Raw genomic sequence first — 27,506 nt, 5'->3', positions numbered from 1 at the left:
AAACGACTGAATGCTGCGTAGGGGTAAGGAACGCTGTATTCTGTCCCCATAATGCAGGATGTCGGAAAGTAGCATATTATGGATTTCTGGCATATTTTCGACATAGTATACTATTCTATTTGTTTTTAAATATTCTACATACTACACTGTCGTTTTTTTTGTACGTTTGTTATATACCATACTATAAATGTATGGTATATTTGCATATTTTCAGCATACCATTTTTTATTTTATTCTATGCCTTTTTCTTTTAAATATTCAACATACTATACTCTTGTTTCTGGCATATTTTCTACATACTATGCAGTTTTCTTATTCTAGTCATATTTTTTTTTATTCACCTGCATTATTTTAGAAATACTTTAGTATTTTGTTTTCTGGCATATTTTGGACATACACGGCATGTTGCAGCTATAAAAGGAGGAGACAGAGGGGAAGACACGCAGCAATTGGTCTCAGACCAGATACAAACCTGGGTCCTCCGCATAGGGAACAAGCCTCATTAAGTGGGCCGCCAGTTCTACCACTAACTGTCCTATTCGACATACTATACTATGTAGTTTTTAAAAAGGTACTGATTTGGGGGTTTATATAGCTATAAACTGTAATCTTCAAGATTAGAATAAACGCTGGAAAAAAGTCTGTAAAGCGTGTCGAAAATATCCAAACACGGACATGGTAAGGTGTGTGAAAGATTTCTGAAAAACTAGTATAATATGTTGAGAACTTCCTGAAAAGTGCTGAAAATGTCCCCAAAAAACATCACAGCACAGTATGATAAAAATATAAAGTATTAAATACACATCTAGTTTCACTTAAAAAGGTTTGAATATGCAACCGAAAACTAAATTGACCAATATTTGTTAAGCTAGGTAGTCCTTGATTGACCCTTGGCCAGAAATCGGAAAAGCATATACAATGGACTTCCTCTCCTCAACCAACTTTAATACTGGGAGACTGAAAAACGACAGGAAACAAGGAGGCAGGTACAAAGAGCCGTATCCAGCTTCAGTTTATGTTCAGATCAGCCCTGGTAGTACTCCACAATACTGTCAAATCACAAGATACTGTATGGCACACATTAATAATGGACCAATAGCTTGACAATTCAAAGTGTACATTTCAAATCAAGATAATGATGTACAGGGACAGTCAACATACACACAGAGTATAGACTTCTACTTAGTATCCATTTTGCAAAGTTGTCACTAGCAACACTTTCAATTACTACCATTTAATTGATCACATCAAACATTTATTTTTAACAAAGCAGTAATGTTGTTTCTGTTCCGTTTATCAAGTCCATCTTCTTCAGTCCTCACTCTGCTCTCAAAGGTCAAACCGTGTCGAGGTCAGGGAGAAATGTTGTTGTCTTGTTAGAAAGAAACATCTGACCTCAAGTCTGATAAGTCCTTATTTGTGTCCGTCAAAGACTGGATAATTTCTTGTGATTTGTATTTACTTGAGCAGCTGTTGCTCAGTAGTGTGTGGCCTAGAGCTGATATGTCCTTTGAAATATTTTTTTCTCCAGCTGAACCCATTCACTACCAGCTTTCCTCTCATCCACACGGACAAACATTCAGTCTGAACAGCCCGGGTAAGATAATGCAGCGACGTACCAACACAGGTAGTCTTTAAAAAGGTCTTTTATGAATTCATCCTGCAAAAAAGGAGCAGTTTGAGATGAATGAAAAGGTTATTTTACAGGGGGGGGGGCTTTCAGAGAAGACAGCCAGCATCCTAGTCTCCACAAAAGTGATGTGGGCTCTTCCAGACAGACCTGACCGTTGACCTGTTCTTTCCCCATACATCAGCTTTGCTTCCCAGCCACAGGTTGGACCAGGAGAGGGCAGCTGGATCCTGAAGTATCATCACGTATAGGTAACAAGACCTACAGCCAAAAGGGAACAATATTTAGAATCTGCAGCACATATAAAGCAGGTATTCACTCTGGTTTGCAAAATACTTTATTAAGAAATCCTTAAAAAAAAGGTATTTGCTTTGTATGGGTTTGAAAAATATAGAATGGGAAGCCCCCTCACAGGCACACATCCTCCAATTACAAACACGCTAATAAACACGCTATCAAACAGTGAATGGTTATACCAAATCTACCGCCATTAAATTGATTATAATGAGTGAAGACATCAGCATTTTATTTAGTTATTTAAAGATAAATAATAAAAAACTTAAAGTTAAAATCCAATTAAACAAAGTCATACATGATGATTATTTGTATCTGATTATGAATACAAATTATGAATTGATTATGATTACTGCTGTGTTTTGTGATAATTGTAATGATAAGGAACATTGCTTAAGGAGCATGCAGTCACAGCAAACAAGCTTAATTCAAACTTTATCTTAATATTCAAAAAACGTTCCAGAGTTCCCCAACATATTCGCTGAAACTTTAGAAAGATCCTTACCTCTGTGTGCTTGATCATCACCAGGTGTTAAATGGCGTTATTGCCGCTCTCTGTGGGTACAAAGAAAGAGCAGCTACCTCAGCATGGAGAGGATACGATGACGTTTTTTAAACAGCAGGTGGCAGTGTTACATAAATCATTTTCCCCTTAAGGATGCATGAATTACAACAAACACATTGACGTTTGTGGACAGGTGTCACTATCCATTCTCCTAATTAAAAAGACAGGAAAACATCCCATTTAAACTTCACCTGCTGTTTTATGAATTCCCCCTTTTTCACTTTGATATTTAATGCTCATCTGTCTCTACTGTTCGCTCACCCTCCTTCTCCTCGGCTCATTATCTTTCTCCGTCTTGTCCTTCCCTCTTTATAATGGCTTCTTTCTCCTAGTTTTTTGTCTATATGAGCTAACAGGCAAATGTGTCGCGGCTGATAGTGTGGCTGTGATTCTTTTAGACAGGCTGGCAGCAAGCTGTGTAAACAACCATTAGTAATTCATGACTCTGTCCAGCGTCCCCAGGCTTCAATTAACCCTTGCTATCGGTGAATTCTTTTTTCTTTCTGTCTCTCCTCTCATTGCTTCTCATCTCTGCCCTTCTTCATCAGTATTCTCCTCTCCTTCCTGCCTCCTGCAATGTTCTTTGGGTCCGACTCCAGTTGTCATTTCAGCCAAAAGAGGCAAGCAAGTGGTGTATTACATCCATTAAATGAATCATTTCAGAGTGGGAAATTAGATTTTCCATTTCAAGCTGCTGTTCTCATTGATGTACGGAGCTGTACTTAAAAGCCTAGTTAAGCACTAAAATGTAGCAGCGGTTTGGATACACACATTTAACGCATTGATTCAAAAAAAAAAAAGAGACTTTGCCTGGACTTAAGCATTATATCTCTTAAGAATTATAATATTGGGCCAAAAGTGGAACTCGGGGCCGACGTTCAGGCCAGTGTGCAAATGGGCTTTCTAATAAGTTCAGGGAAAATAACCTGAATACTAATTTCAGGTGTCATTTCACTACAGCTATTATTTTGTTCTTCAATAGACTTGATGAAAATGACTAAATGTACTACCACACATTTTGTGTTTCCAATTTGAAATGGCAACAAACCTAGTGAAGGTGTGATGAGCTTTAGATTTTGTTTTTCAAGAGTAAGGCTTTCTTATTTATGTTTTTCTTGGTTCCAGTCATGGTAACCAATGTAAAAAACCTTAAGTAATTTCAAGTAATGTATTTGTTGTGTCCCTATTTTTGCAGCTTTTCTTGGTCTACTCTATTAAAATGCCATTCGATGATGATTTCGGGAGCTTGACCATGAACACTGTACACAATTGCCTCTCCTCTCACTGACTTACAGAACCGTCTAAACTCTGCCTGTGTCCTCTTTTGTTTGACGAACAGTGAAGGTGTTATTCCCTTACTTTCTCCCAGCAGCTCCTCAGACAGACCGTCCTGGCGGTTCCCCAGGACGAAGGCCAGGAAGGAGAGGATGAGGGCGTCCATGATGCCCATGATGGCCAGGATGTAGGCCCAGCGCACCGAGCAGGCCCCCAGTGTGTACTTGTCCGTCTGCTCGCCGCACATCCGCTTCACCTCGTCGCTGTCCCAGCCGTCAGGGTAGATCATGCAGCCCAGAACCAGACATGTTCCTGCAGAAGGAGGAGAGGAAGATGGGTAAGAGCTTATAGGCTGCAAAGGGATTCGGGATAGTCTGCAAACCTCAATCTATATAGAAACACACCTGGTATCAAGTGCTAAGTACTACTTTAATTACAAATGTACCTTTTAAATGTAAGTATAGTTAATAAAATGCAAATGTACAGAGGATAGTGTGTATTAGCAGAGGATGTAACTGTTGCAGTACAAGTGTGTTTACTTTGAGAGACAGGATCAAATAATGTTTATATTAGTTATGTATTTATGAAATTAATTGGTTACAGGGCATACCGTACATAACAAAATGAAATGTGATTTATAAAAATAATAATACACAAATCAGAAAAAGAGAAAAACAATATTCTACTAAAAGAATATTGTTATTTATTCAAATGTGTAGAAGAAAGACAGCAGAAAGAGATGAGGTGACAGCAATGCATTATTAGGACGAAGAGGTGAGGAAGGAGGCAAGAGAGAGAGTATTTTCATGTCACTTCTTGATGTCGTGCGTTCGGCTGTCTTCGTTACAGTGACAGACTGAGCTGTTAGAGAGCTCTCACACACTTATGCTGTATTCAGCTGGTCCAGGCGCCCAACTGACTCACAGGTCTGTATTTAATTGTTGCCAATGCTGCCAAAAGATAAGTATTTCAAGTTACTCAAACTGTCAACTCAGCATAACCCTCTGAAATGTAATGGAGTAGAAGTGTCAGGTAAAGAAAAGGCTCAGTACCTGGGTAAATGCTCTCCGTTACGTCCCACTGCTGCATTCAGGGGCCTCACAAATGTAGGTACTAAAGAGTGAGCTGCCAGCAGACCAGGCAAATAGATTATCTCCAGAAATGTCCAACGTGTGCCCCTCCACTCCCCTCTTCTTTTTATCTCTGTTTTCCCGCTTTTGCTCCCTTTGTGTCCACCATAACCAGAGAAGATAAATAGAGACAGGGACGCAGGATGGGCGTCTGGGTCAGGAGTTAAACGCACCCAGCCCTCCCTCTCACAGTTGTACCAATAGAAGCAGCAACAAGCGACTGTAATAATGACAGCCTTGATAAGAAAGCACTCTAATCCATATCCTACGCCTACATTTCCTGGGAGGCACCAAGTCTATTGACCCTCCAGCAGCCTTCCTGAGTTTGGAGATCAATGTTTTCACAGTAAAGGGGAAACATTTGAAAGCAGCAGAAATGATGTCGTAAAATTATTATGTATTATTAAGACAACATATTCACTGTTTGGTGCATACCTGAGTTTCTTTATTAATCGCTGTATTTATTTATATTTCGCCACAGCTTTTAGGATTTTTGAATCAGCTCTCAGTGAAATGCTGCGTTGAAGTGAGCACACCATGCCAAACAATTTGCCAGTGAGAATGTCAGCTGTGAAAATCACAAGGAAATATTTGGTGATTTCTGTTTCGACCATCGGCAATTATTAAGATGCTGGTATGTTTTCAGGAATATTTTGTTTGTTTTACAACAGTTATTAATCCTTGTATCTATATAGAAAAATATACACAGTGACAGAAAGAAATAAGTACAATTGTGTGGTTGAAAAATCAGTCGCTGTGTATCAAAACTATCAAAAGGAAACATACAAGATGCGTTTTAGCCACGCTGGCTCATTTTTACCACCTAATCCAGACTCAGATATCTCAATTATCTATACATTAAATGTGATTTAGTGATTCACGTTCTCCACAGAGTTTATTGTAATTATCTTTCTGATTCCCTTACTTACATCTAACGCCACCTTAAAACGTTGCAGCTAAAAACTTTCAAATCAACTTCTCAAGGTTTTTTTTTTTACGAGATTGGGGGGTCTATTTTGGTACAGGATTGCTTTGTTAAGCTCTGACAAAAGTATAAACCCACAGGTTAATTCTTGCCTTTCAATCAGAAAACTGGGTTTCTCAAATGGAAGGATGTCTACTTTTTAATTTTTGATCTTCTGATTTTCAGGAAATGGTTTTTCATATTCACAAAATGCTAAACTCCCACCATGTCTTCCACAGTGATCAAGACTTGATTTCCTTTCATTCCTATTAGAGGGTTTGGTGAAGTGCACTCGGTTCTCTCCTGTGTAAACACAGCTCCTGCAGGCTTTCAGATGTAATATTAATAGAATGAGTTGAACTGGAAGCTGTCTCAACAGCAAACCTCGACTCTCCCACAGAGTTTGAATAAAAGAGGAATACAGGGGATCAAAGAGACGTGGGGTTTGTTCTTTCTGACTCTCCTGAATGCCATTTCTGTGCAGCAGAGACTCAGACTTCAGCTTCCAGCAGCTGCAGGTTTAGTGCCACAAAAGTCAAAGTGTGTGCGTGCCTATGCAGTCTTCAGTGTGTACAAAATAAATGAATTATTCCCGGTGACTGATCGCATCACCCTTTTATCTTCAATACGTAAATGCTTCCTGCAAAGCACTTTTTTCCCCTGTTTACCAAAATGTACTGAATCTAATCTTCTAGCTGTGGCACACGTGTATTTTAGTTTCTCTGCTGTTATCAGCAAAAAAAAAAGCTCTAACACAAATCTTGTTTATGCCCAAATTGCATTCAAATGTTTCTAAAGTAGGCAGAGGGCAATCTTTTATCTTTGACAAAATTGTTTTGTTTTCAGGCTTGCACAGAACTGCCGTGCCGCTAAAGCGTAATGAGCAATAACAACGGGGGGAAGCCGACGGGGTAAAAATGCTCATCTTCTTATAAAGAAATTCCCCTCATCTCACTGCAGCCTGAACACAATCTCCTTCACATTATAAAGGGTAATGGGAAATCATCCAACAGGGAACCATGTCAGCTCTTTTCAACACTTTAAATGAGTGATGTTTTCAAACACGCAGAACCACAGGAGCTCAGGGTAACAGTCAGACTCATGAGAAGAAAACATCTCCTGCTTCAACGCTTCAAATGTTTATGGTCAACTTAAAAAAACTAAAATGTCAAGCTCAAAGCTCTTCAAAAAGGGTAGAAACAGCTTCCTTCGGTTAAGGTGTTTTTGATCATGGTAGTACTTTGATTGAGCAGGAGGTGCTAAGTAATGAACCGAAGCTCACTGGTCGATGAGAAGGTGAGGTATTGAGCAAAGCTACGTCTTCCTCCTCTTTGCTCAATTTAGTATTGAACCGATAAGGTATTCTGGATTCCTCGACGGGAATGAATAGATTATTTTTTATTTCTATCTGCTTAAATAGACAGTTTTTCTTAATGCAATTAACCAAAGTAAAGCTGGATTAAAGGGTCATTACACAACTAGTGTTTTGAAAGAGTTAAAATGTAATCTATCCCTGAGCGAGAAACTTATTTTGATAAAAGCCTGAGTTCTACAGCTCTGTCTCACTGCAGCTGCTACCATACCTAGGAGTGACATCACCCATCACAGCAAACGGTCATCTAACATTGTATTCTTGTCTGGAGATCATCTTCCTATTAAAGGAATTATTTCTGTCTATTGCCATTCAGTTTATCATGGAATAAAAAGCAGCACATCTACATTTTGAAAGGCTCAAAAGAGCTTCTCCCCTTTGTGCATTAAAAATGACTTCAATGATTGTTGGACTATAAACATAGCAAGTGTTTATTGTCTTTTTTCTGTTGATCGAATGTTAGATTAGTCGATCAATTTTTTCAGCTTTATCTTCATTCGAGGTCAAATTTATTTCTCCTGCTTAATGTTGCAATAGATTTGAAAAATATGAGTTTTTGAACTGTTGGTTGGACAGAAGAACCAATTTGAATTCTTCACCTTGGGCTTTGGAAATAAACACTGGACATATTCCAGTTTTTGTGACATTTTATCGATTAAAAAGCTACTTAAGGGAAAATATCTTTGGTCAGAGATCACACAGAATAAGTTTGCAGGATTTCTTAAACTTCTCCCTTGGTGATTTAAGATGCCCGTGAGTCTCTCTATACATACACACACTCCTAACACTCACTTCCTCTCTCCTTGAAGAATTCCCAGTAGCTGTTGGCAGGAACTCATGGAACAATCAGTGTGGAAGCTGTCATAAAAATCTAAACCGCTGTGTCCAATCACCACATGATATTTGACACCACACACACACACACACACACACACACACACACACACACGAAACCCCTCATTATGCTGTGTTTCACAGGCCCCGCTGTAGCTGTCTATTTATGCAGTTCATGTCCCTTTAAACGTCACGGTTATTGAGGGGGAGTGAGTGCAGGTGTGTTATTAGTGTGTGTGTGTTCGAGTGTTGGGGATACAGAGAGCTCATGCTGTATGCAGTGAGCATCAGCATCAAGGTGCACCATGGATAATGATATTAATGGAAGTTAATTGGGGCAGAAACTGGCAGATGCAAGAAGGTATGAGGACAAAATACCTCCTCCTCTCGCTCTGCACCCCCTGCCCTGATCCCTTCTGCTGCACAGAGTCCTCAGTGAGCAAGTGTGTGTGTGTGTGTTGGGAGATAAGGCAGAGGACAGAGAGCATGATCTGCAACACAAATCCAGCCATATACCCCCACCCTAATTAACACCTCCAGTATTAGCTCCACTGCTTCACAGGGTTTCTCTGTGCTATCGACCGCTGCAGATTAATGGGCTGCACTGAAGCTGCGGCACAGACTCACATGTTGCAAGGTACAAGAACAAATACAAAAAATGAGGAAAAATAGGTATGAACATGTCAATTGAAATGAGTTTTTCTAATCAGATTGTATTCAGATTAACAAGACGTATGTTTTCGAGAAAAATGTATCTATCTTTAAAGTAAACTGAAAGACTAAGCAGAACGTAGACAATTCACCACAATGCACAACATGCTAATGCAGCAAGATACAATAAAAGACATATTGAGGTTGTTGGTACTGACTGCCCATTAACATCTATATATTCAGGGTTTTTAATGAATGTTGGCATTCAGCACTACAGAGAGATCATGAAAAGATAAACTGAGCCAAAATGAGATCACAATGGAACCCATCATCAATCCAGCTTGGCAAACATTATGTAAAGCACACTAGGGCAAAACACAACAATCTATAACAACGTTTTAAAAAAGAACAAGTACCATATGAAAATAATGTGTTGCAATATGTTTTCATACTCCAAGATATGGAGTCTTGGAGTATGAAGGAGGCATTTATCCTCAACAAACTAATACAAAATAACTAAATCGAATGACCTCGTCTGTCTTTTAAGTTGTATTAACTGTTCGTGGTTTCATTTATTGTTTGCAAATGCTTTCCCACAAATTAAGACCTAAACCCACCACCAGGAACACAATTATGGTAAATGAAATACATGTTAAATTAATTTGGGTCTAACAGTAGTAGATATTATCCATGAGGAGGATCTGGAAATACTGGTTGTCCGATAAAGTAGGATCCTTAAATGTCCAAGTCCTCTTTTGTAGCTAAGGATCTTATATCATATCAAAAAAGGATCCTCAATGAAAAAACTATCAATAGTTGATATAAAGACATGGTCTTATATTGATCATACCACCATGTACCAACACTGCAATCACTATCTCTGCAGGCGTTACAAAGAGGACAATAATATCTGGCTGCTAATTCAATTTAAACCACCCGGCTAACACTGTAATCCTCCAGAGGAGCTGTCCGCTCACTGCAGTGCTGAAGCTACTCTGCACAGACTCAGCCCTTCGTGATTTAGACACTGATGGGGGTCATTCATGGCCGCTCTGTTGCATGCCAGCAAACAGGCAGAAACAAAAAGATTTTCCCTCTCCACCTTGTACAACAATCAACAGAGGTGAAAGACAAGGAGGTGAGCAAGATGAAGCACAGACTGAAGATGAAGGGACAGGAAAGAGAATAAAGACAGGAAACGGGTAAGAATAAAAGAAGAGAGGTGCTTGATCTTTGCAGCTCAGGCTTAAAATAACATGAGTGAAGAGAGGAGAGACACACAGCAGCATTGTGATGATGAGATTAATAATCACGAGGTGTCGGGGGGGATCTGAAAGGTATTGATATTGTAAGATCTGTGTCTCATTTATGTCATTTTCATGCGAGGATTGGAAATGAAGGCTGGAGGGAGGCGGCAGGAATGAGCACTACAAGATTGGAATACCAATGCACCTCATTTTAGACATGAAGGGAATAAAAGAGGCTGTTTAAAAATGCAGCACCAGACAGACCACTGCCCTCAATCAGATCAGAGAACGGTGCAGACAGAGAAAGCTCACTTCAAAGACATAAACCAGACGGACTGTCAAGTCAAGTGGAGACAGAGAAAACGTCTAACTCTTAATATCACTCCCTAGTTTGACTTTGGCCATTACGCTGTCCTCCTTCAATTTATTGAAAAGCTAAATTATACTTAACTCTGTGTCAAAGACAAGCTAGTTTGGGGGATTGTCCCTGGAGAAGAGAGGGCCCTAACATGAATTGAAATCAAAATTTACAGTCTAATTATCTCTGAACGAAGAGGTCTGTATCGAGCACAGGCAAAACAGAAGACTCATTTTATTATCAGTGCCTTGTCATTTCTAAAAAGGAAAACAGCTAACCTTACACACTTGATTCTAATTTTGTGTAGTAGTAAGGTCCCTCCGCAGAGGCTTATTGACGGGTTATAGCAGTTTACAATGATACATTTACAACTCAAACTGCAATTTGCTATCTCTCCATGACCTGCACGCCTCCAGGACCCTTATGGCCGACCCCTCCCACCCTGGACACAAACGGTTTACCCCTCTCCGCTCTGGAAGGAGGCTGCACTCCATGAGGAGCAAAACCTCTCGCCACCTGAACAGTTTCTTCCCCTCTGCTATCGGCCTCATCCACAAGGTCCAGGAACCCCAGCTCTCCACTTTAATACAGTATATTGTTATAGGTTAATATTGTTACTTTGTTATAGTTCTCTTAAACACTTTTTTAAATAGCTGTCATAACCGTCCTATTATTATTTTACTTTGTTTTGCTACCTATTCTTCTTTGTGTCTTAATATGCACCACACATACATCGCAGCACGTATAAACCTACTTGGTAATAAAATTGATTTTGATTTGAAAGCAGTCACCAGTTAGTGAGATAGTTAGACGCTAACGTGTGCAGTCTACGCTACAGCAAACAACGTTTATTCCACTTCTTTTACCAACAACTACAACGTGTGGGGAGATCTAAATATTGACCGGCCTTGATAAAATTACTAAACTCAAATTGGGCATTCCTGTTTAGGAGGAATGGTGCAACTCCTTCAAAGAAAAATAGTGGATCATTTAAGTTGTTGTACTGAAAAGATGAACATGTTTTTATAAGTGTGTTTGCAAGCTACTTCAAATTCCTCCCAGTGGCCCCTTTAAAAAAATAAAACTCATGAGGCAGTGCCACAGAAACACTCCTTATTTTAGAGATAATCTGCATAAAAGTTATTCTGATAATCCTCCTGGGTGGCAGTATTGTTTTCTTTCTCTGTTGCATGACGCCCCCCCCTGCTGTCTCACAGCACACTGGAGACGGCTTCAGAAGTTTCTTCCAAACACCGCCGCCGCCTCGGATTGTTTGAAGTTGGTCCTAGTTGGAACAGAGTTTCTCAGCTTTAATCAAAGCTCTCTCAGATTTCCTTTGAGCACAGAGTATGTTTCGGGGAGCTGGAGGTCGCTCCCCCATGCTGAGGATCCAATCAGCTAGTTGGATGAGGAAGAGATGCTGCATCGCCATGGTGACTGGCTGCCTGCAGACTGATATTTGGATTTGTACAGACGAGTGTCAGGACCACCTCAGTGCTGTGAATGTGACAGAAAAAGCCTCCCATGTCCTCTGAGGATTAAAGCCAGCCATATGTCCATATGAGTCACGTATGACTGTAATCTTAAGCAGCTTATGAGGAAGTACAGGAGGACACCCATCAACTTATCAAGGGGTGATTTAGAAACAGGTGTCTTTATTAATAAAGGCTCCCAATGGTGAACGTGAGGAGCAAATCTGACAACATGGTGAATCCCAGACAGGAGAAAACATGTGTTAAGCATTGAAGCTAACACCCTTAATGTGACACGGTTTGTTAAGCTTGTAATTGTCATAGCTCATTGATGACAGGCAAGAGTAAATTAGGGTATTTTCTTAATGTTCTCTCTTGTAGGCAGAGGAAAGGGCCCACCTGGTCGAATTGTTTCAATACGATCCAAATCATGTTTACCAATCCTTGTTTTATTTGAGTGCTTTCTCCTCTCTGCCTCAGACGGTGGTGACAAGCGTTCTCGAACACAACTTTGGCAGAATCTTTAATGTTGTCCCTGTTTTCTCTTCCAAAACCGACTGCCTTTGAAGTCGAGCTGAGGGGATTGCTCCAATCTGTTTCAGGAACTTCTCTGATCTGAGGAGATGGCAGAGAGTACATATTCTCCTCTATCTTTCTTTCAAGATTTCCCCTCCCTTCTCCTGAATTGCTCTCTTTGAGTTTTAGTGATGACTGATTGCATGAGAGGAGGAGAAAGAAACACAGAGGTCCATCTCACTGAGGAAAATCCACCTAGCCCCAAGCAGGTAAGAACAATGGAGCGCCAAGTGTCGTTGAAACTAGGTTATTTTACCAACCTTCGTCCAGGCAACCATGAGGGGTTTTACTGATTATATAATTCATATTACTGAGCTTATCCCTTTCATGTATTTTGGCTTTAAAAACGAGACTAAGTGCATCCTTGACCTCTGGAAACAGCTCTTTATAAATGTACCATAAGGGCCACTTAGTAGCTTTCCTTGCTGTTCAAGCCTGTGTGTATCGGCTCAAGCATTGTTCAACACCACAAAACTTTATGTCAAAGTGTGGTGGAGATCTAAAAAGGACCAAATATATTATGAATTCCTGAGTTAATTGAATACAGTTTTCTTGGGGTTGGCGCTACTCACTGATGTAAGAAAAGAGACCCTCATGTTGCCACTTGTCACGCAGCTGTGATGCTTCACCGCTCTCCTGGCCTTAAGTTTGCTCTGGGGAGCAGCCAGATGGCAAGACTTTGAACCTGAATGGGGTCCTTCCGCTCCCAGATCGTTCCCCCATCCTTTCTGCATCTCCTGAAGGAGCACACTGATCCTGAGCAGCTCACCTTGGCGATCTCTTGGAGATAGTGAGAGTGATGGGATGCTGTCAGAGGGAGCAGAAAAGGAGAGTTTCCATGGCAACCGGGTAGTTCGGAGGGAGGAAAGGCATTAATGGGTGGCTGAGGTGGCTGCGAACATCACTGAAACAACACACGTCCCCTCTCAAATCCGGGTTCTCTGATCCGTGACCTTTGGGAAACGGTGACTGTAACAAACACTACCAGGCAGAAGCAACTGTTCTCACAAACAAACACCTGAGAGAAAAAAACACATCACTCAGACCTGAGAGAGCCTCCACCGAGCGTTGCTCCTCTGGTGTAATCTTAAGTAAGTCCACTGGGAACGCTCCCACAGCTCGCGCTTCTCAACTCCCCCGGCTAAGTTTATCAAATAACAGAGCCATGGAGCCTTTTGAAGCCTCTCAAGCTCAAACCTCATTTGTATTCAACTTATGCCCCCAGTTTTCACTACGCTTTCTTTGATTCAGTCCCTCCCGCCAATATGTTTTCCAGTGTTGGAGTTGTTAGTCATGTTTTCCACACAGCATGGTTCCCTTCAATTTGCCGCTGTTATAATCATCGATGGATGATCAGTGTAATTTGGCGTCTACCTCGGAGGAAAACCAGCTGGAGGGGACGCCTTGTTGAATGAACCGATTTCAGGTTTGTCCCATTGGGAGGTTATTTCTCCGGGTAAACACATGTCTGAATAATGACCATCATGTTTTTCATGAGTAAACCATATGCAGCACTTAAATCTGAGGCCAGAGACAGTAGAGTAATATATTCGGCATGTCGCATCTGTATGATCACTAAAAGGCTGCAGTCAGCAAACAGCTTCCTCTCACGATACAAGGGTATTGATTGATAAGAGGATGGGATGGTGGGAATGAAATGTCCTGCTGAGAAGTGAATCTAATGGATCCAAGTTTTGTTTTGGCTCATTAGAGAGGAAATGAGGATGCACTTTAGATCTGCAGAGAGAACCAGAACGAGGGATTTGTGGGCTATATACTGATATTAAAAAGGCTGAGAAAGCAGAGAGAATAATACAGAGATCGAAAGCTGGGCCCGTGTAAAAAGTTGTACTTTTTTTAGCATCAACAAACCACATAGTTGTGTTTATTTATAGAATTGAATTTCAACACTGGCACTTTTTAATGTACAGTTTCATATTTTATATACATATTTTAATAGACAGTGCGGACTTCACCTACCTCTACGTTTCAGTGATATGTTTTGTGCGATATCTGTCTACCTTTCTTTTCCGGTTTATGTTATTTAATGGGATTCTGTTTATTTTTCCCTTGAATTGAAGGAGAGGTCTTGCTATAAGCTGTTAGGTGGTCAATACTTAATAATATTCATATATAGTGAGTAGGGTTAAAGTGTGTTTCTACACTGTTTTTTTATAATAATAATTGTATGTTTTTTAAAGTAGGGGCAAACAAATAAAAAGGAAAGTAAAACCAGTGGTAGTTAAATACGTTTTTCTATATATGAAAGCAAAGAGTTGGCATGAGATGATGGGTTCTGGTATATGAAAGAGGAAGTTTTCTTTGGCCATAAGCCTGTCCAACAGCAGGGATATATCACAAGTCAAAGAGGCGCACCACTAAGAATCGACAAAAGATTTGCACACAGCATCGGCATATCATAGTAAGCAGTGACATCTGTCAATAAAAATCAGTATATGCCATTGAGTAGTATGTGACATAGACATGAGCGGAACCAGAGACATGCAACTCAGAACTGAAGATTTCAACCACGTATCACTCTGACATCTTTCGTAATACTGCTAAATGGAAAAGTAGCTTTTTTAGGGTTATGTCCTCCTTATATCATCAAAAAGAGAGAGATCACAGCTGTTTTTCAGAGTTAAACAATGGGCTATGTGGTGCAACCTTCACGGAGGTGTTGCCTTTTATAAATCAAGGAGCGTGAGCATCATTCACCCTCAGACATGACAGCCACATGTCAAAACAGAATCTGATACATGATGGAAACCCTGGCCTCAGCATCAGTCTCCTCAATACCAGCAGACAGCAGCATCATTAACCCAAACACTCACACAGTGAAATGAGCATCACTCAAAGGCACATGCAGGGACACACATGGGCTTATTGGAGGCAGATAGTTTAAAATGGGTCACCCTGTCCTTGTCCTGCTGCCTAACTCAGGAGGAGGAAGATAAATCAACTGGCTGCCTTCTCCATCCATGTCCAGTGACCAAGAAGATACCACCCCCCACCCCCACCCCCGCCCCGATGGGAAATCTATAAAGTCTGCCCCTCCCCTGGGAAACATGTGAAAGCGAGCGGCAGAAGAGGAGACTTATTGACAGTGAGCGCACGATAGAGAGGTAACAGCTACAAAGTGTAATGGATCAAACAGATGTTGGAAAGCTGCTGTCTGCAGGTCATTGGTTTGTCTACAAAAGGTTCAGGCTTAAGTGTCTTTTACCTGTAGTAGTTTCATTGCCCTTTTTGCTAAGTCAATAAAATACAAGGAAAAAGGAATAAAAAGGAACAGTCGGCTAATGTTGGCTACCAAGTGTAACTAGAGAAGTGCACTGAGTAGAATGAAGATTTCCACCAGGTGAGTGTACCTTGCCTCTTGGAAAAAAAAGTGAATCCTACTCAATTGTCTCTCCAGGGTCCCAACAGTAAAATGCTTGAGAATATAACGATAACTTAGATTTGTTTACATTGTATCATGCCTAACTTTGGTGGATTATAACACACTGGGTATGGAATTATTGTGCAGATGCTCCAGTTTAAAATAACACCAAACTTCTAAAAGTCTGCAACAGAATCAGTAATGCCTGCTTTAAGCCATTTTCATCTTCAAAATACTAAATCAACCAGGAAGTTATGCAAAGTACTTTTTGACTGCCAAAATAGAAATGACTGAAACCAGCCCACGTACATGCTGGTGAATTAAATGGTAATATCATTATTAGCAAGCAAGGGCTTCTCAACAGTGAGCTCTGGTAGTAAAAGAAAAAATATTCTTACAAACAGGATGTCTTGTTGCTACTACACAACATGTTGCTTTTGTTTTTACAAACATAAGGCACTCTCTTGTCGCGCTCGGTTTGAGAATACGTGTGAAGTTTTTTCTCTCTGTGCCCCCAGGTCCTAATTAAGAGCAATTCAACTTCCTTCGTCACTGGAAGCAGCATTTATTCTGAATTTATCTTGGATCTGGCTGACATGTTCATAATATCTCAACTGTGAGCTCAAACTGAACAGGCCAGAGGGATCAAGAAGCAACAAAGTCGCTCGCTAGTCGATTCCATACTGTTGGTTCAGGGGTTTCGTTATTTGCATTCAGCCTGTCACATCCGATCAGAGCAAGGCAAGCCTCAAAGCTCAGTCTTGTTTTTAGCTCTGGCAGAGAGCTTTTGTTGAAGTTTTGGGTCGTTTGAGGATATGAATAGTAGTCAGGGAGAAGGTGTGTAAGTGGTACAGGACCGAGTCTTTGTTTCCTCTCCATCCTGCTTACACTAATGACATTACTCCTGGGGAGTCGGGATAATCAAGTCTTAATAAGACGTGGAAGGCGTGAGTGCTGTGTTTGACAGTCTCTGCTAGCAGAGGTGCTGATCCTTTGCTGATTTCCAGGAGCTTTAAACCCATTTTTCACTATACGTTTTATCCAGAGAAAACATGAAGCAGAATGAAGTCCAGCTTGATGGAAATCAGTCCAGAATCCAACGTTAACTGCCCTCTTATTAATTCCAAAAGGAGGTTACGTACTGTATTTGGTTTTGTCTGTCAGCAGGATTACGGAAACTCTCAAAGACCGAATTTGATGAAATTTGATGGAAGGGTCAACATATAAAAAGATTAGGAGGAGAGTAATGGTCTCGGTAATAGTAGATTAATGCACCCCTGCCCAAAAGCAGTAACTATATCTATAGGTACTGCTACTCACTTTAAAAACAAGCATCAACCTGCATTAAGATCATATCTTAACATTTTGCTGTCTACAGTATGTCCCTTAAGATTTTTCCAAATAAAACAGAGCAGCATTCTTTAATGAAATAGTAGCAGAAAGAGCTAGATGTTCAAATCACCTCTACAACCCTGGATAATTAAGACTTTTTCCCGTCCACGTTATGTAAACTGGTCTGACTGGAAGGACTTCAGCAATTACTTAATGTGGAGGAATCGATCAGGACCAAGTCCAGCTATGATCTGCTCAGTGGAGTTAATCCAAAAATGGGGCGGATGATTGGATGGATGGATATAAATTCAGCCACTCAAACAAAAATAATATTTCTACCATGCCCTAATGAAAAAACAGTTTGATGAAACAGGAAGCGATTGTACAAAAACTGAGACAATAAAATCCACCAGACTTTGATGTGCGAATCAGACTGATAGAAACAACTCTGAAGAAATAGTTATTGTTATTCTGAAGCTTCCCGTAAGACTTTAACGCAGCAGGAAAAACAGAGGGTATTTTGTTTTCCTGTGGGACGAGTTTATGCTTACGACTCTCCCCTGCTGAGGGATTTGACACTGATCCCTCAAGCAGCGGGCAAGCTATTTAGTGACACTCCCTCGTGGATACATAGAACAATAGGATACTACAACAGCAGACTGAGACATTACAGACGGTAAAATAACATCCACAGCTTGTGTCAGTGATGCTCCCCCTCAGCCGGTCTGAAACACTCGCTGAATAAACCGCTTGTCTTTCATACACGGACACAGCTCAACAACACACCAGGGATGTCAGATTCATTGCTGCCGATCAATCTTCTTCCTCTCTTCATGCTATTCCCCAATCTCATTCCATCCCGACCCCATGCTGTGAGCTCTCCTGCTGCTCAATAACTAGCACCTGATTAGGAGTGTTATTAAACCCAATGTTTCAGCACATCCACATCCTGCAGAGACTTCTGGAAAGATCTCGTTATCTCCCCGTCAGCTTCCCCGCCGGCTTCCTCTGCCTGGCAACTGGACAGTTTCCCATCATTATCATCCCACCAATTTAAAGGGCAGCCCAGCTCATGATAATGCCAGCAGTCTTCCAAAGCAGCACGTCTTTTTTAACTGGCCTTAGCCCCACATGGGAGAACCAGGCAGATCTCATGAAACATGTATGAAGCCTGTCAAACACTGCAGTGATCAGCGCTATAGGCTGCCTACGAGAGAGAGACATATCTATTTAGACATTTTGGTTGCTCCATGAAAGTCTATTTAGGGTTTAATTCGAAGATAAACTCACCAGGTTTTAATAAACAGCAATGCTGAGGAATGTCCCCTCGGCCATTGTAACAACAAGGACATTAACAGAGCCACCCCATAGTTGGTTTAATGAAGAGGTAATGGAGCCTGTGAGGTCTCTGCTGCTTGTCCCCATAAAGCATCTGTCTAGATCAAAGCAATAAAAGTGCAATCAAGATTTAAATTAGGCGTTTAAAACAAATAGAAAGCAATCAGAGAGCACAGACGTCCAAAAAGGCTGCATTATTCTGATGATAGAAAGTGTTTGCCAGTAGTTAAACAGGGACAGAGATGGACCCTCTGAGAATATTCGGTCCACGTACAACAACAAATGAGACAACACTCTTCAATCTTTATCGAATTTTTGTAGCAGCAGCTTGCAATTAAATGTATAACCACAATGCACAGATTAAATGTGCACATAGTTTACGACAAATAGACTTCAAGACTTCAGGAATTTGGCAACCAATTATAGGAAAACTGTTGACATGTCAAAATGATACAAAATTAATTATTCTCCAGAATTGTAAGATACTGTATTTAGGTTACACATCCTGCATTTGTGGAGATTAAATGAGGGAAATAAATGTAGGTTGGAGGAGCTGAAAGACGCTAAAAGCTCCGTAAAGATGAGAACCATTTGGGTTCATGTTAAATATAGCAATTTGATGAATTATAATATCTGTGGCTATTACATTATGTTTTGTTTATGCATGTAAATGTACACCCCTATAACCTATCATGTTCGCACTTTAACCTCAACAGAGGAGTGTCCTTTTTGTGGAGCTTCATTTATAATTCGCCCTTCTTTTTCCTGATCTCACACACACACACACATAACCTCTGCTCATTTTGGTCCTAACTCCTCTGCAATCAGAGATGTCAGTCACACTTAAAGCTCTAAATACCTTGCGACTCCTCAATCAGACACACCACCACCCTCGCTTTACATTGAACCGGCTCCAGGAGCTCCAGCAGCCCCTTCTGTCCATCACACCATGGCTAATAAAAGAATAAATCATCATCACCCCTGGGATGACATGTTATTCATCAACAAGAGGCAGTAACTGGCTCAAATATAATGTGACCTTGATGATGCCGTGCAATGTTTTTGCTTATTTGAATGTTTATTTACCATGTATTCCATTGTCATCGCTTTAAGGAATGACCAATGGAAATGTCAATATACTTTTTCATTCCAGACTGAAATTCGCTGAAGAAATGATACAGATCACAACACAAATGTTGGCAAGCAAACAAGCGCATTTAAGATGGTGAATATATTGTAGCAAATATAACTGCTACACATTAATTATCTTTGACATTCTGAGCATAAGGAAGTCACCATCCACCAACAAAACTAGTTAGCTTACACAATCACAAGTTTCATGTACAATTGATACTAATCAGCAAATAAGATGGAAATGACACCTGCTGGTTGCATGTTAGCATTATCATTGTAAGCACGTGAAGGCAAAGCTGTGTCTTTGTAACACTGCTTTAGACTTTGTGTTCTGGTGAGCAATATATTTACCATAGCCTACTGTAGGTGCATTTAACAATATGTATGTTATCCATTTTCATATTGGAAATGCACTTTGTAACAGGTCTATATAAATAACAACAGCGTGTGGGACTATTTTATCAAGTTTAAGGTTTTATATCTTCTCGTAATCCTTGTTATAGAAAGCAAACTGCTGCACACGCTTGTAGCCCTGACCAATGTCGAATTCCTCCACTGGCTGCAGCAGACTGCGGAGCAGCTAACGGGCAGATATGAGGACATGGAGTCCGGCTGGGATTGCAGCATCTTGGATACAATGTTCGGTCTGACCTCTCCATCAGACCATACACCCCATAAAACAGCTCACCCTCTGGGACACCTTTAAATTGCCCCGCCCATGGTGATTTATTCTCTCTGGAGACTATCTGTATTATATTGCTGATCATCTGGTTGGTATGCTTTTAAGGAAAAATGTCAAGCCCTCTATTAGCGCTTTATTTAATGAAGCTCTTTCTGTTGATGTGCATGTACTAATAGTCAATTCATTTGTTTTTAGTTCACACAGAACAACCTATAATGTAGGGTACACGCAACATAAGACTCAATCGGGTAAAGATGATTATATTTTATTAACAAAATTAATCAAACTTGCTTATTTTGTTAAAAAAAGCCATTTGTATCTCAACTTTTTCATACATTATATTTGCATCAAGAGGCAACGCAACAATTTATTGTAGATAGTATTCATTTTTAAGAGCGCTCAGTCTTTTCAAAATTCATTGATAAAAGTAAACTAACTACAAGGTCCATTTAGTTTAATCAAACCTGGACACAATATTATAAAGAGGCGCTCGGCCAAATGTGAATTAGACCTGAACAGCTACAAAATATACATTATAGTGTGGTTGTTCTGTATTACTCTTCGGGTTAGTTTGAATGTAAAGCGTTGAGTGTAAGTTAGTTATTTAGATAGAATTTGAATAAATTAAGCTTAATTCATAATCAACCAAAAAATGATGTTATAGTCGAGTGTTCCCTAAAGTTTATATTTATATGAAAGTGTCAAAGTGTCCATCAAGGCTGATTGAGGTCAGCGATTGGTTACTGTCCCTTTACAATCCTCATCAGCTAAGGGAGTTGATCCACTTTCTTAATCCTCAGTATCAGAATGAGTCTGTAGAGTGAGATCTGTGAGCGTCTGCTGACTTGGCTGACTGTCTTATTCGGATCATTAACTCTGCATGGGTCAACATTTCTATTTTTGTCTTTGCTTCTGAAGCGTGTAAAAATCTCCATCCATCAAATGTGAACTATCTGAGCTTAAACGGGTTTGTTTTGTGTGTGTGTGTGTGTGTGTGTGTGTGCATACAGTATGTGTGTGTTATGTCTGCGTCTGAGTCTCATGTGTGATCATGTGACATCACTGTAAAGCCTTTCAGACTTTTCCGGTGCTTCATTTTATTTGAGAGGATAAAGACGGTGCTGATGTCATTAGCTCCCTGCCTTCAATCCAGACATCTCATCTACACTGCAAATGTTTACACAGCTCACATTAATGTGGCTTTTTTAAATAGGCTTCGACCCACAGCCAATTACTGCCAGCAGACTCTTTCCTTTATTCATTTAAGGTTTAATTTTATAGTGGTGGCAGATATAGAAGTTGTATTACAGGGTGAGATAAGCGAGTTCAGCCATTTCATTTGACTGGATGTTAACATTTGGAAGTTTGTTTTTGGTACACAATATAGGGACATGCAACTATGAGATGTTTCACTTATCAAATGCAAGAAATAACATACGATAGCAATGTAACAGGATGCATTCATGACAGAGAGCTTTTACTACAATGTGTTTTATTACTCTAAACAAATAAAATAATGAATAGAAATGTGTTAGTATATCTGTTCAGGAGGGAATATAACATACAATGAATAATGTGCGTAGTATGTTCGTATTTCTGACCTCAGCGGGATGAGTATAAAAAAGGTAAACTTGACTTCTTATTGGATTACAACATGGACAGAAAACAAGTAATACAAAATAGAGACCTCAGCTTTTAAACATTCCCCGATCAGTTTTCATTATCTATCCGTCTCCTCGGCAGACAGTGTGATAGTGTCTTGGTGTCTTTTTCAAGCACACAGTGTGACGTGATAAGCAGCACGTCCCTGTTTCACTCAACATCTTTCTGAAGAGGTGTAAAATTGAATACTGCACGGCACAGCGAGCATTGGTATAACGACATCAGTCAGTCAGACGTTTTTATCAAACTGCGTTATCATGCATCAAACATAAGGCAAGCAGAGCCTTTGTGTTTTCTTTCACTCACAGCGTAACATCAACACACAACTGAAAAGCAGCTGCCCCTGCTGGATCCTCTTGATATTCTGGAAATCAACGTTTGGATCAATAAACCCAACAAACGTTGTTTTGGCTCCCAAAGTGAGACCGATTACACTAAAGGCACAGGAAGCTGCTGGTCTCACATCCAGAAACTGGACCGACGTATGATTCTAATTTACAGCTACAGAAAATGTGCAGCTGTTACTGACATGGAGAAATTCATGCATGTGAATTTGTGAGATCCAGATGGTCATTAGAGCTCTGGAGGCCATCCAGGTTACTGAGCATCGTCCTGTTTTCTTTCTGATTTGCTTTTAAAAAGGCTGTTTAAGTGGTTACTAATGGATCTATCAAGGGAGAATAAATTGCCTATTTATGGCTCTCTGTATAAATAATATGCCATTAATATGCTTGCAGGTTATAAGGTTGTAAAAAAATCCATTTGGCGACAGCTTTTTTACAATATCTCTATTTCATAACAATAAAATCCATGAAGAAACTAGAAAGGGAAGTTAAGGAAAAAAATGTAATGTCTTTGTGATGCTTACACAATATGTTCCTTGGCATACATAACAAGTCTCTAAAAGAGATAACCAAAAGATATTCACTCAGTTGGTGGGTGATGAATGAATCTTCTGTTGGGTTGAGATCTATGTGAATGCAAAGGTTGTGACATTTGATTCACATATTTCTGATGCTATGTTAAGTTGTTTAGGTTTGGAGATGATTTAACATTATCAGGTCTGATTTTAGACAGTAAATAGGACGCTTTCAAATAGAGGTTTGTTGAGAAATTCAACAGAGAACAGAAAGCATTAGGAAGGGGAGAAACAAGAAGAATATATAAAACTTTTCTCTCGTTTGGGCCGGAAAGGCAGCTCTGTATGAAGGCCAACTACTGTGCAAAGTTATGCAAAACATTAGTGCAAACTAAAGAACCACAGATCGTCCTCCCTTTGTTGGAGATGAGGGCTGCCTCTCAGCTATATACTGCCAGTGATGGCCCATCACAGCAGCTTCAACACCTGAAAAGACAAGAGGATTTATTTTCTATTATTTTACAATCACGATGGGATTTCAGAGCTTAGAGAGAGATATCCATATCAGCTAGTTGCCTAGAAAACCATTAAATGGACCATTTAACAGCAGTCGTGATGAGATTAATAAATATTACTCACATTGAATCGGGTTGAGGGTGGACAAAAGTATGTTGAAGATCAATTAAGATTATTTTTACTTGAGTAAAAGTATAAGGTGTACTACAAAATGCACTTTGTCAGTAAGTACAAAGTGTGTTTTGCTAGTGAAAGAACCCTAGCCTTAATATACAACATTATTTCAGATATACATATACACTTATACAATATACCAATATGAATACGTCATATTGGGAATGGAGTGGCATTTTATAGACCAAATGATTTATTGATAATTAGGAATATAATCAGCCAACAGTCTAAATGATATAACATGTTTCTTTTCATCTGTAGATATTCTCTGAAATGTAACCAGTAACTACAGCTGTTAGCTAAATGTAGTGGTGTATGAAGTACAATGTTTGCTCTGAGATGTATTACTTATGATCCATCTACTTCAATAAACCTCCCTTAATTACTCTCCACCACTCCTTACGACATTAATAAAAACCACCAGAGAGGATATCTGATTTGTGTGTTTACCAATGTGGTGCAAACGGTCACATCTGCTTTTCGGACATGGGGGCAAAACTAAAGAACGCAAACGTGTGAATCTGAGGAATAAGAAGCAACTTTTATCTGTGAAATAAAACCCTCAAACTATAAGGATGTAGAACTCATTAGGACTCTGCAAGAGCTCATCATAGTGCCTTTGCTCCAAGATAATCCAATTTCCAGCTGAGATACTTTAGTGAAAAAGCTCTTTTTCTGCTTTAAAATAGCCTTGCATCTGGCCAATGGCTCTACTAATGTCTATGACTAAGGGCTTGTGCAATGTGGAATTACATATGGTTGCTATTTTGCTAAAACTGGTAATCAGTGGAGTTTGAGGACACATGTTTATCAGAATGGATATTTACCACCATTTTATTCTGCATGACAAAACAGAAGCTATGAATGTGATATTTATTGGTTGTGACGTTTGATTCTCATTGGACAACGATCTGTGCTTTACAAGCAGGCATCAATACACGTGCAAATGATGATGCTTTGTTAACACTTCTTCCTTTGTGTCAATAAACAATGCAAATTTTATAAAAGAGCACTGCTCCCACAGTCAATTATGAGTGAAGGTCATTTGAAAGACAAAATCAGTCTCTTCTACTTTTGAACATGGTTTTCTTTTTTCTGTTTTATCACAGATGATATAGACCGAGTATGCAGATGATGCAACAGTCACATATTAGCACTATTAATATTGAGGCTCATAAATATCAACACAAATGCTCCCTTTAATTATCCCTTGCGTACCGAAACACTTGGCTGAAATTACACTGAGCTGCACCAGTTATTTAAAAATATCATTTTGGAAGGAAATCAAGATGTTCTCCATCTGCTTCAAAGAGGATGCTAGAAATTTGAATAAAATAACCTTCAAATAAAAAGCAGTTCAGTCAGGCACTGATACATGATGCTGTTCCTTTGATTGTATTTTCTCTTTTCCCTTTACACATGTTTTCCTTTTGTATTTAATGTGCATGGTGGGTTTATAGATGTAAGAGAGACCTTTTCTGTTCTCATAACGAAAAAAGAAATAATTTGCATTTTTAATAAGTTTACTTACACAGTTGAGTTAAAAGTTTAACAAAGATATATTACTAAACTCTGGATTTACTTCAAAACAAAGTATGATCCCTGAAAGAAAGTATTATATATTACTTCAAGGTACATTTCTGACATTCAGGTATCAGAAAAACCTCCCCCACAAAAACTGCAAGGTAGAAATGCTTGTATGCTTTTTAGTTATTATTTAAGTCTACTGGCATCAGGACACAAGTGTGTTTTTCACAGTTTCAATCCAAAGTTTTACATTCCTCAAGGCAGTTGCCACTCCACCTACACTTCCGATGGTTACATAATACTTTACCAGGACTCTAGAAATGCTCTAGTGTAAAATGGACAAAATATTACTTTTACTATAACAGGGCTCTGTGGCCAAAACCATTGGAGTCCTGGACATGAAAAAGCAGGCGGAACATCTTACCTTAAGTGAAAGTAATCTGTATTTTCATTCTGGTACATTTTTTGCAATCTGAGCTGCAAGATTTGGGTAAATCCTGTGATTGTAGACAATTCCAGTAAACCATATGGTGGATGAATCACATTTCTTGTTCTCATCTCAACAGAGCTGAACATGACTGTGTGCATGATGGGCTGTAAGGCTACAACTACTTATTTTCAATATTGATTAATGTTCTGATTCATTTCTAGATAAATTGATCAATTTTTCAGTCTATAATGTGTCAGAAAAAAAGTTGAAAATATCCATCCCATGTCTTAAAATCCAAGGTAATGCCTTGTTTTGACAATCCAAAAACCCAAAGATATGCAGTTTAGCTACAATTATATAAAACAGAGAAATTTGGATATCTTCGTATACGAGAGACTGACTTATTTTTATTTGATTCATGCATAAAAAATACTTATACGAAGAATCATTTATCCAAAAAAAGGGTATTTACCTTGTTGATTAAATAGTGAAATAATCGCTAAAGATCTAGACATGATAAATAATACTATTTCATAAAGATAAAACCTGTGATTGTATTTAAATGGCTTTTTAATGGAAGCTCTTAGAAATTACAACTTTTAAAATCTAAAAAGCAGGAGAATATCTACATTTGTATACCAAACGTTGTGAGCTATAGGGAGATAAGAGAGAGACCTCTTGTAACAATTTTAACTAAGAATCTAATTTCAGCACACTGAAGTGTTTTGGGAACTCCAACCTGTAGCCAAAGTCTCTTACCTGCAGCCAGCTGCATCCAGCCGCAGATCTTGTACACGGTGCCGGTGCTGCAGAAGAAGAAGAGCGTGAAGCAGCCGATGCAGGAGAGCACCAGCACCATGGACATGGCGATGAAGAAGGAAGCGGCCTTGAACGCACCGGACGGGATGCTGCTGAACTCTGTGAAGCTGCCCTTACAGGTCAAGTCCCGGGACAGCCCGTTTCCGATGCAATAGTGGAACAGCCCGAAGTATCCCGGCTGCGGGGTGTCCATGCCGTCTCCGATCCAGTACGGCTGGATGAAGCACACCACGTTGACGATGGCGAAGAGGATGGTGAAAATGGCCCAGAGGACGCCGATGGCGCGGGAGTTCCGGACGTAGTTGGTCTGGTAGATTTTGGCAGCCTCCGAGGCGGGGAGCATGGTGGTGGTCGTGCTGGGGGCCCCGGGGATCATCCTCCGATCTGTGTGCAGGGGTTCTGCTCAGTGCTCAGGATCAATTTGTTCAGCAAACTAACAGCTGCTGTAGCATCTGATCCGTAAAAGGTAAAATGCTGTGTTCTGCAGAACTTGTCGCTGTTTCGGTTGTATTTGTTCTGACTTTATACAGTCACAGCTTTTTCCATAGCATCACTGCACTCACACATCCATGGCGAGGTCGGGTTTTGTTTTCTGGTGTTTTCCTCTGATTTTCATTCATCACTCTTGCAATAACGAAACGCGCTCCGAAATAACACGTTTCAGGAATACATCCTCCATTCAGAAGCAAGTGGATTCATCCGAGATTAGTCCTGATATTTGTGTAAAGCCAGAGACTGTTACCCGACACACAGGCTCATGTCTGTGATCCACTCTCGCTGAAAGGCTCAGTCTGAGCTCCGACAGACCGACAGCCGCAGCTGAGGTGAATCAGAGGAGGAGGAAAGCCTTGGATAGCACAGGGCCAGCCCACATCTCTTAATCCATGTCTGACGTACTATTTCAGTAACACGCGCGAAATCTCAACACACACAATAATAATAAATAAACCACAACAGTGTGGCTAATAGCCCAAAATGTAATGCTCACATACTCCCACTCACAGTTCCATCACATTACCCTAATTATATGATTTCCTAGAAATTACCGTACACAAATGCAACTATAAAACATTAGACTACAAATACCATCCCTGCAGTCCTCTGTAAATGAACCTATAACTATGTTTGCATCCAATGAGAGCATTACAAACCATAAAAGCCCAATATTCCAGTTGCTTTTATTTATGCTATTTTATACTTATCATGCAAAACATATTATGTTCTCATGTGATAGGCTTCTAGAAATCATTTCGAAGTCTGACATAGACGTGTTGGTTTGTCAA

The 27,506-nt window shown here is 39.8% G+C and overlaps 1 protein-coding gene across 1 annotated transcript; it reads right to left on the bottom strand.

Annotated features, from left to right (window-relative positions):
- Nucleotides 1-996: 996 nt before the first annotated feature.
- On the bottom strand, nt 997-27,100 carry lhfpl3 (LHFPL tetraspan subfamily member 3). Its single transcript, XM_063905985.1, has 4 exons — nt 26,164-27,100; nt 3,849-4,076; nt 2,430-2,479; nt 997-1,891 (listed from the first exon to the last, which is right to left on the bottom strand). Exons 1-3 carry the CDS (start codon nt 26,597-26,599, stop codon nt 2,457-2,459), a joined length of 687 nt encoding a protein of 228 aa, XP_063762055.1. The 5' UTR covers nt 26,600-27,100; the 3' UTR covers nt 997-1,891; nt 2,430-2,456.
- Between the last annotated feature and the right edge of the window lie 406 nt (nt 27,101-27,506).

Source organism: Eleginops maclovinus, chromosome 17 (genome assembly GCF_036324505.1).
Source record: "Eleginops maclovinus isolate JMC-PN-2008 ecotype Puerto Natales chromosome 17, JC_Emac_rtc_rv5, whole genome shotgun sequence".
NCBI lineage: Eukaryota > Metazoa > Chordata > Actinopteri > Perciformes > Eleginopidae > Eleginops > Eleginops maclovinus.
Note: the sequence above shows the minus strand (reverse complement) of the source record. Positions and strands in the feature narration are given on the sequence as shown.

What these genes read in the sequence shown, in the direction of transcription:
- lhfpl3 (XM_063905985.1), bottom strand. Translation starts at nt 26,599, where the DNA reads ATGATCCCCGGGGCCCCCAGCACGACCACCACCATGCTCCCCGCCTCG. An exon ending in CTGGATGCAGCTGGCTGCAG is followed by an intron (nt 4,077 to 26,163) that starts GTAAGAGACTTT and finishes CTCCTTCTGCAG; the next exon opens with GAACATGTCTGGTTCTGGGC. An exon ending in TGAGGAGCTGCTGGGAGAAA is followed by an intron (nt 2,480 to 3,848) that starts GTAAGGGAATAA and finishes TTGTACCCACAG; the next exon opens with AGAGCGGCAATAACGCCATT.